Genomic DNA, 10,511 nt, shown 5'->3' with positions numbered 1-10,511 from the left:
TGCTTGGCCTTCTTATTTGGCCCTCTGATTGGATCACCGCGCTTATAGAGGTAAAGGCAGAAGGATAACCAGGAAGAGGAAGACCAGGACAGAATATCAAGATGCAGTTACGAAGAAGAGGCCCTATCAAAGTATAAAACAGCTCTCTCAAGGGAGAGAGAAGTTTTAAAATTTCCATGTTGCACACCAACATATGGTTGATGTAAACAAGAAGAAGAAGAAGAATATTACCTACCGATAAAAAAAAGTTCGAAAATGTGAACAAGAAAATACGAACACATCTTCTTTTGGTACGACGTTCTACGTAATTAGGTTAATATTTAAAAATAAAAGAAAATAGTCGCATTAGTTTGTCTATCGTTTGGTCTCAAACTCTGATCAACAAAAGAGGAAACAATGGCTCAATAGTAGACCGTTCACCTCCGCTGAGAGTGTTCTTTGTTAGTTCCCAGACCATGTAAGTTTGTGGTAGATGACATCATATCCATAGAATTTATCGGACTGCTTACAATTCCTTTCACATTGTCATTCTACCAATTCTTTATTTTTTGTTAATTATACATGTTATTTAGCCTGAAGATCGTAAATGTTAGACGTTAAATTTAATATTTCATTTCATTTTCCGCGTTATCAACAAAAAATCATAGTTTCCCCGAAAGTGTATTTTTATATTTACTTGCACTAATTTCCTGGGGAATATAGTAACATAATCCTAATCAATACAAAACTTTTTTGCCCAACAAAACACAAGCACCTGCACAGAGGTCTCTCATGGATATATGACTGGTGCAGCGTGGGAGACCCAGGTTCAATTCTCGGTAGGAACTCATGTGGTTTGGATTTTCACTTGTTAGGTCCACCCTGATATATCCTCGCTGATTAAAAGTACGCTGCACTCAAATAAAAATATAGAATAGAAAAGAGAAAAGTACATACAATAAGTTTTATAAAATAGCAAATTTTACATTCGCTGTTATTTGGAAAATAGCAACACTAAAGTAGGCCCTGTTAAAAGAGGGATATGTTTTACTGTGTTTAAATGACACGTTCTCCTTTCATACATTAACTGATTCCTTACATTTTAAGATCTTACTCAAATGATTTTTTTTCGCTTTAAGATGATAACATATATTTAGCATTGTATTTAGAATTTATTGTAAATGGTGAAAAAACACATTGTACTGACAAAAAATATACCTAATATATTAACACATAAAAAATAATTTTGAAGCTGAAACGAAACGATCAGATTACTCGTAGTGTCTTGCTTGTTGCCTTACATTTTCGCGAAGCCCATATTGTTGTTTCAAGGTCGTGCAAAATCCCCACGATTTCTGCAACCCAATCAACTTCATAGTGTGACGGGTTTCGTATGCAGTAGGAACTTTTCCATCCTGATTTCTGACATGTGAGTATTTCTAATGTTCTTTTTGATAATTACAGTAAGTTAAGTTCCCTCCACACAAAACTTTAATAAACCAATTATCCTTAGAATGAAGGGAGTTAAATATAATTACTAAAAGTTCTTGAATAAATGAGTTTATATAACATATTAAAGATTATCATAAAGTGTTTCAGTGAAATATCGACCAAGTTAAACACACACACACACACACACACACACACACACACACATATATATATATATATATATATATATATATATATATATATATATATATATATATATATATATATATATATATATATATACTGTATATTGCCCATTTCAAGTGCTTGAAAGCTGTCTTGTGGTTATTTGATTAACGTACTTGCGTTTGGCGCAGAAGATCCCGGTTCATTCCCAGTGGAAGTGTATGTAGTTCGGATCCCACCTTGTATAGGGTCATTGTTGAGAGAGACGTTGAACCCAAATTCATCCAAGTGCCTGAGGATACAATGGCTTCTTGGATTGAAAATATACGGGTGTTTCAAAACGACACCGACAAGGTTTGGGAGGTGATTCCTGACACCAAGATAAGACAAAAAGTATAGATCATCCTGGGTGCACAAATGCTTCCTTTCGGAGTTATAAGCTGCCGAAAACATGAAAAAATGAACTTTAAATATCCATAGCCCCAAAACTATGGGACCTTACCGAAGTCGGGTCAATACCTCACTTAGGAACTAGTATGTGTCCTATCGAAATATCCATGTTTCAGAATCCTACGGTACTTCCGCAACAAGTTTTATGGAGACAATTGGGAAGTACTTCAAATTATATGACCGTAGCCAAACTCCCTCTATAAAAATTGTTTCGTGAGTCCTTTAGGATTCTGAAACATGTATTTTTGGATAGAGCACGTATTAGCTCCTAAGTGAAGTCTTGACCCGACTACGGCAGGTCCCATAAGTTTGGAGCTATGGGCCTTTAAAGTTAATTTTTTAATGTTTTCGGCAGCCTATAACTCGGAAAGGAAGCATTTGTGCACCTAGGTTGGTCTATACTTTTGGCCTTATCTTGATGTCAAGAATCACCTCCCAAACATTGTCGGTATTGTTTTGAAACGCCCTGTATATTATACATAAACTACACAAACTCATATATATATATATATATATATATATATATATATATATATATATATATATATATATATATATATACTGCAGATTCAATAACAGCGATATTTGTGTCTTTTTACAAACTGTAATGCAGTATATTAGAAAACCATATATTTTACTAACACAGTTCTCAAGAAGATAAACATGAAACTTGTGCGTAGTCCCGGGCTCGATTCCCGGTGGGAATACAGTTGAACGAAAAAAAGTTGTTTGTATTCCACTATAATCAGTAGGTTCATGTCTCTCTTAGCCGCCCAGGCATAATCGTAGGGCGTTAAACTCAAAAACATGAAAATATCAACAAATTAATTTATGCAAGATAAGTCTGTGGTATCAGCTTTTGCTATCCGATCACTAAATAATTGATTCGTTTTAGAACATATTAGGTCAATGGAAACTTACTAAATTAAATATTTATGGAACAAAGCTTTTTCGACTTTTTTATTTAATTAAAAAGGAGATTCAAAAATTATTTAGAATGTTGTTACACAAAAATGTGTGTCTTCTACTCTGAATATTTAGACTGATATGCGAAGTCTTAAACATAATAACGATACTATTTGAGCTGTCTACTAGCTATGAAAACCTTGATTATCTACATTTTAGTTTTCCAATACTGTGAAATGTACTCATCTGCGGCCAATTGGATAATGCGCTTGCTCTCTCTCTCCCCCTCTCTTTCTCTCTCTCTCTGCGCGTGAGTCTCAGGTTTGTTTTCCGATGAGGATACTTGGCTAGTATCCAAACCTGAGTCGTTGTTCGGATCCCATTTTAAGCAGTAGCTCTCATCTCATAAGCTTCGGTCTCGAAAAAGGACATTAGATTCTGACAAATTAATACTAAGATATCTATTATAAATATTAGTTTTATTTATTTTGTTTATAAAAAATCTGATATGCGAAAATCGATTCTTTGTTTGTTTTAATATAAAAAAAAATATTCAATATGAAAACAGCAATTGATATTATTACACACTATCTTTTCTTTTCTTTTCTTTTCGTGCATTACATAGGATGATAATACGCACTGTTGACATTCGTGTCCGCTATCGTGTTTTAAAACCTATTCTAGGTGTATTGTGGCTGTGGACTGTGACGTTCTCAAATCTATTGTCGGCCGCTGGGACCGTGGCCCAATTTCTTTTTCGTCTGCGCGTAGTAGACGGTGTTGTTCTCCGGGTGTGGCAAGAACTGCTTTCCCCAAACGCCACAAGATGACTCTGAGCTGGAGCTAAGCCAGAGGCAGGAGTGAGCGATTCGTAGTGTCAGGTAGACCGTACTAGACATACATCGTCGATCATCAAGGCTCCCGTAAGGTAGTGGGTGTGTCAGTGGCGAGGTCCCGAGAGCCATGGCTACAGCCTGGGAACACGTGCTGCAACGGTAACCCGGGTGTGAGTGAGTGAGTGGCGAGCCGAAGATGGATCCTGCGTCCCCGACTAGTCCAGGTAAGTGAGGCAACCAACAATAAGTGACGCTGGAGTTTGTGTTTAACTCTAATGAATAAATCCTGAAATTTCACCAGAAAAAAAATGAACATACTTTTTCTTTTGGTTAATAATGACAGTTGATATTTCAAAATAAAACTCAAGTATAATTTAGTTATGAAGAAACAAATGGTGTATACATTCTTCATTATATTTATATTTATATTTTTTTCTAACTGTCAATACAAATGAAAGTGAAAAATACACAATGCGTCATTATCGTGTAACACAAATGGACAATAATACAAAATGCGTTACTGCCATGTGATACTTATTTTAAATATTCCAAAATGTATTTTCAAAACTTTATAGCCGCCAAAAATATTTTTTTTTAACATTGTAAGATCTAATTTCTAACAACCGAATGGTCAACGCAGAATAAAATATCCGACATAAATATTGACACTTTTGATGAAGCTCTGCCGTTTGCAAGATTACTATTATGAACTGAGACAAGTTGAGTGCACGTGAAGCTGGTTGGTGGACCACGCCCGATGAATCAATACTCGCGACCCGAACACTCAGAGTTAGGGAGGATCGAAGCTGTATCCTCTCTGCTTACGACAGAAAATTCTCAACTTTCTAGTATCAGAAGCATCTCTCTTGAGTCGGCTAGACCTCGCCACGTGAGTTCCCTCCCCCTGCCAATTGCTCTCTCTACCTCTGTTTCTCGCTCTTTCCTTTCTCCACCAAACGGAGTCTCTTCATTACTGCGTACTAGTTAGGATGAATTAACAAAATAGTTAATTGTTTCAATATTATTATTATTATTATTATTATTATTATTATTATTATTATTATTATTATTATTATTATTATTATTATTATTATTATTATTATTAATATTATTGATAATCATTTAATTAATACCTTTTTGCTTATGGAACATAAGAAGAATAATTTAGAAAAAATATAATTATTTCACATTTTGTTTTGATTGATGTTTTATCTATATTATTTGTTAATATTATATTTTCTTGCATGGTGAACGTGAAAATTTTGTTTCGTCACGTTTCCTGCTGCTGTTAAGATAGAACGATGAGGAAATAAAATTGAATTTTAGGTCCTTAATACCTTTCCTAAATACTCAACATCTAAATAATGTATTGGAAATGTTATTAGAAAAGGTCGATATGTGGGAATACTTGTAGTCGACTATTAACATTATATAGAATTTGAGGGTAGCTTAGTTCCAACCTTATTCCTTATTATTTGTTCTTTTCTTTCTGTTTCCTTCATTTTGTGGTAAAGCATTAATCAAAATGTAGTTGTTTTCAGTGTTTGTAACTTTCGAAAATCGAAATACAATCTAATTTTTCATCTGAAGGGAGCTGCTATCCCATTTCCCTTCCCTTTTCCCTAAAATCTGCCGTCAGTCCTTACGTTGAAATATGGAGAGATGTAGCTCTAGTGTTTCTTGAAGAAGAATGTAGACATGGACAATTTGCACTAGCTCGTCCGCGATGGATTTCATTTCGTTATGATTCGTTAATCTCACTGCTTTCATAGTTAGTTTCAGAAGTTTAATAGATATGCATCGAAGAGAGGACATTTGTTTTGACATGAAGGGCATATTTGGCATTATAGACTGTACGATATATATAATATATGTGTGTAATACAATTTTTCGGTAGGCGATACTTATTATGTATGATAGCAATTATATTTGCTTTTAGCTGTCTATACCACACGCGTACTTTTTTCTCAATAAAACATTGATTTACTTTTTTAAAATACCACATTATTGATTACTGAAATGACAATTTGAAATTACGCTCTCTGGTCAATATATAAACATTCGAGTGAAAAAAATGAAATGCAATATTTCAGTTTAACTTCCTACGATTTTGTCTTTTTGGCTGAGAGAGACGGATGATTAAAGCAAGTGAATGATAATGGAATAATTGGTGGGATGAGAATGTGGGAGGAAGCGGGGGTATCCCGAGAAAACCTCGGACACTATGTTATGCACCACAAATTTGCTAGGCCGGAGATCGAACCAGGGATCTCACGCGCCAAAGGTAGGCACTCTACCACTGAGCCACCGTGCCTTCCCCCCTCCCCCGACATTCGAGTGAAATTGAAGCGAAAAACATAATTTTGACACATAACTTGAGCTTATTTATATACTATTTGATGTACGAAGTGTTACGCTTCATTTGTTATTACTCCCAATAGTAGGTATTAGGTTCTGAAGTTATTGAACAAAATTAGGTTAGATATAATAATTATTTTAGGTTCGACCGTTTAAATAGAACGTAGTCTTGAACTCTTTCTGCTTTACGCAATGTGAGTGAGCGGTGAATCTTCTTGTTTCGCAATTGAGATATTACGGGTTCGAAACTCATAAGAGTGCATCTAATTGAAGCATTTTTTTCTCTTTCTATTGGACGAATGCTGAAATGGTCCTTCTAAGAATATAGATTTTCGTTTACTTCCTATGAAGAAAAGCAAATTATTTCCAACAGTTCCCTCGTGGCTATAATGCTTTGAGGCAAGAGATCCCACGCAAATCTTTAGATACGGTCGTATATATTCCCGGCGCTGAAGGGGAATGTAAAACTCCAAATCGATCAACCAAACAATTTGCTTTCAATGCTAAATGGATCCAGGAACTATATGGGACACTTTGTTAATAAATAAATTGTTTTCTAACTCAAAGATCTTATTCATGTTTTGACTGGCTCAGTGTCAAAATTCATTACACTAAACTTCATTTATGTCTTTTCATGGCAGAGTGGCTAACTTGCGAGTATTTCTGTGCTTGGTCCCGGATTCGATTTCCGGTATTGTCTCTTATAAAAACCCAAGCATTGGTTCCGATCCCACTTGAGCTGTAGTTCTTATTTCATAGAGGCTCGAGGCAGATGAAATACCTTAAACGGTAAGCAATCAATCAACCATTTAAACTTGATTTATTTTTTTTATTTTGTTGTTGTACCTTCGCTCAAGTATGAATCGTTGTAATTGTATTCATATGTGACTTGTTTGAACTGGATCTCTGTTTATAGTAAACTTCGATTTTTACATATTATAAAAATACAGACTACTCTGTAAATGTTTTCGCTCAAACATAATTGGTTTCTGAAAATATGAGTAGTTTTAAAATATACCTTTCCACAACTTAAAATCTTGAGATTGTTTACTAATATAATTAGTTGAGCTATAAATTCTTACATTTTAAAGAAAATCCACAATTTTATAAGGAAGAGACATGTTTTAACTTGTTTGTGGCTACAATATCGTAGCAATCCTTTGGTGAGATAACGTGCAGCATTCAGTGGTAATTAATTATTCAGGATTTAAATTTCAGAACTCAGAAGACCTCCTGAGTTCTAAGTAAATATACATACTACCGGTTGCACATCCATTTTGTTCGATTAAAAAGAATAAAAAAGAAAATCAGATTCCTTGAAATATGTTTTGGTTTCTGTACTAGATATTTCTGCTATCCTTTCCAAATTTTCTAGTTTGAAGTTAAAAATCATATCATTTTCTGTTTCAATTTGTATATTTTCGCAAGACATAATCTTGTGACGTCAAAGAAAACTTATATCTTTGCCTACTACGAAATTGCAAGATAAAAAAATAGTAGACCAATAAAAACAGAATCATTACAAAAATGCTCATATAACGTTAACGTTATTTGCATCAGTTCTATAAATTAGATATCGTTTTCGAAATGATATACAGTTGGTTGTTGTATACAAATATTAGAATCCCATTAAAAATAGATGTATTTATTGTGATAGTTCGTCATTTGGCTATTACGTAATGTTTCTGAGCCAGAGACCAGAGACAACATATTTTTTTTTCCTTCGTATGGTTCAGGATTTGATTACCTTTTCGGAGACGGGAAGAAGGAGTACGATTTTCAGCATTCGTCCATTAGCACAAAGCAATTTGGGAACTAATTGACTTATAGGGTAATGAACTTGATTCGGAAAACCTACTATGATTTACATGGACTGTAGCTTCAGGACTTTGGATTTTAGATTGTCATTTTATAATACAGGAAAATATTTAATTGTATTTAGTTTGGTAGATTTCAAAGAAAAAATAAAACTTTGTTCTTATGAAAGGAGGTGTTGACAAAAGTTTGGTTCCATTGTCAAACAAACGGCTGATACACGTAGTAGACTACACTCCTGCACTCATTATAATCTGTTGCAATAAAGTTTATTTTCGTTGATAAAGCAACCAATCTTCTGCTGATTCATTATGATTGTTGCAATAAATCATGTCGATACTAGATTGTTTGTATTTGGCCTCTTATTCGTCCACAATTAAACGAATATCACAATTCTTTGAATGACATTGTGTCCAGTTCACCACATGGAAAAGAATTCTGACATGTGTAGATGAAAATCTTACTTCTTCAGCTGGTAAATCAGGCTTTGTCATTTGTTAGTTCATCTTCAGCTGGTAAATCAGGCTTTGCCATTTGTTAGTTCAATTTCTCATAAAACGTATGGACTTTCATTACTTGTGATACATTAATTTACCTTGATTGAAACGTGGGTAAGGAACTAACGTTTTCTACTTGCAATATCATCTGTTAACAATTTGGACATCTGCTTTGTACAGAATTTTTATGTGTCTAACAAAAGCAAAATTGATACGTAAATGATTTTTTTATTGAGCGTATTACACAAATCTGACCTAAAATACACAAAATATGACGAGAAACAAATTTTTACGCTCTTCCCTCCTTGGGAAATGCTTATTAGTTGCACAAAAGCACAACACTTAAGCGTAGACAACTCGGTTCTGTGTTCTTCTTATTGCCGGTAAGACTTTTGTGGTAATTGTATACTTATTCAATAACTTCTTTGGAAAATTCACAATAAAGCAAAACATTAGGGTTTTTTTTTTCAATGTAATATACACTTAAATAATACACGTTAAATACATGTGTAGTCCTGCATAGTCTAGCAGTCAAAGTCGCTAAGATATGAATAAAACATATGTCAGATGCCTTTTCTGCTGGCATAGTGCAGTGGTTCTCAACAGGCGTGTTGTGCAGTTCTATAGAGAGTGTCGCGAAAATTTAGAATTTATAAATCATGCAAGCTGTAATAACTAGTTACAATCAATTTTGGTAGATTGTACCAGACAACGCCTCGACCAACAACAATAATGCTCAGTGTCACATAGAGTCACTACTTTATAGAAACTTACTCGATTATATTATACAGTGAAACCACTTTAAAGTGGACAGCCGTGGGGAATCAAAAATTGTCCGCTATACAGAGGTGTCCACCTTAGAGAGGTTTCAATATCTTCTCACGTAAATTAGTACAAAGAATTATGCAATTAAAAAAATATTTTTGCATGAATCATGTATTTACGAATATTACCAAAATGTTATTGTACCTGCATTATCTTGCACCATCCAATACTCTATGTTCGAGGCGCAACATGGAAATAAGATGTTATAGTTCTCTTCACTTTACACTTATCGCTACTTACTACGTTTTCGGTGTGTTGCTTTAGCAAAGGACATGAGGGTGTTGTTAAACGGAGACCTTTCCTCTGGGTTGCTGAGCAGACAAATGAGGAGGCAAAATGTTGCCACACCCTCATGTGTTTCCTTGCTGACATATGTATGAATCACAAAAAATGTATTTTTACTGTACTTTTCAACTTGTTTCTAGAGAAAGTGTCCGTAATACGGAGGTAAATAATACCTATAAAAGACAGGAAAGACTGTCCGTGTCCGTACTAGAGAGTGCCCGCTTTAGAGAGGTTTGCCAATATGCTTTTTCCTATTACAGTGTTTGGGGATTGCAAAATATGTCCGTTACGGGAGGTGTCCGCTCTATAGATGTGTCCGTTAGTAGAGGTTTCACTGTAGTTTATTTTATTATTAATAAAAAATAAAAAGAAAGTGTACCGCGATATTGTAGGTGTTCAGAAAAATGTGTCGTCACTCAAAAATGGTTGGAGACCACTGGGTCAGTTGCTTGCGCGCGCGTCTTTTGTATAGAGGTCCTGGGTTTGATTCTCAGTGGGAGAGCATTGAATTTTTAATACATAACGTTGGTTCGGATTTCATTTTAGGCTGCAAGTCCATGCCTCATATAGCCTCAGTGCTGAAAAAGACGGTCAACTTGTTACAAGACGTGTTAGTTGATGGTTTGATTATTCCTAGGGAATAAGTGTTTCTTTGTCATCATTTCACCATTCTAGGATAATAATTATTTTGTTATCGTATGAAATTCAAATAAAACCGGTCTGCTCTAAACTTAATGATTTTATATATATATATATATATATATATATATATATATATATATATATATAATCGATGAAATAGTGAATTTCCATATTATTTCTAACGATCGAAACATTAATTACTGAAATCTATGCATATAAAAATGAAAGTGACTATGTTTATAACTTCATAACTTTTGAACCACCCAACCGATCTCAATCAAATTTTCAACATAGATCAGGC

The 10,511-nt window shown here is 34.3% G+C and overlaps 1 protein-coding gene across 21 annotated transcripts in view; it reads left to right on the top strand.

Moving 5' to 3' along the window:
* Positions 1–3,575: 3,575 nt before the first annotated feature.
* The window catches only part of Ca-alpha1D (Ca[2+]-channel protein alpha[[1]] subunit D), an 836,510-nt gene continuing 829,574 nt past the window's right edge, over positions 3,576–10,511 (top strand). For 5 of the 21 annotated variants that reach the window (XM_081762801.1, XM_081762803.1, XM_081762804.1 and 2 more), the window contains exon 1: positions 3,589–4,012. In XM_081762801.1, the coding sequence (XP_081618927.1) occupies positions 3,985–4,012 (28 nt within the window). In that variant the 5' untranslated portion in view covers positions 3,589–3,984. Of the gene's footprint in view, positions 4,013–10,511 lie in introns of all 21 variants that reach the window. The other 16 variants (XM_081762814.1, XM_081762809.1, XM_081762816.1 and 13 more) reach the window with 6 other exon arrangements.

Source organism: Thermobia domestica, chromosome 6 (genome assembly GCF_964235325.1).
Source record: "Thermobia domestica chromosome 6, izTheDome1.hap1.1, whole genome shotgun sequence".
NCBI lineage: Eukaryota > Metazoa > Arthropoda > Insecta > Zygentoma > Lepismatidae > Thermobia > Thermobia domestica.
Note: the sequence above shows the minus strand (reverse complement) of the source record. Positions and strands in the feature narration are given on the sequence as shown.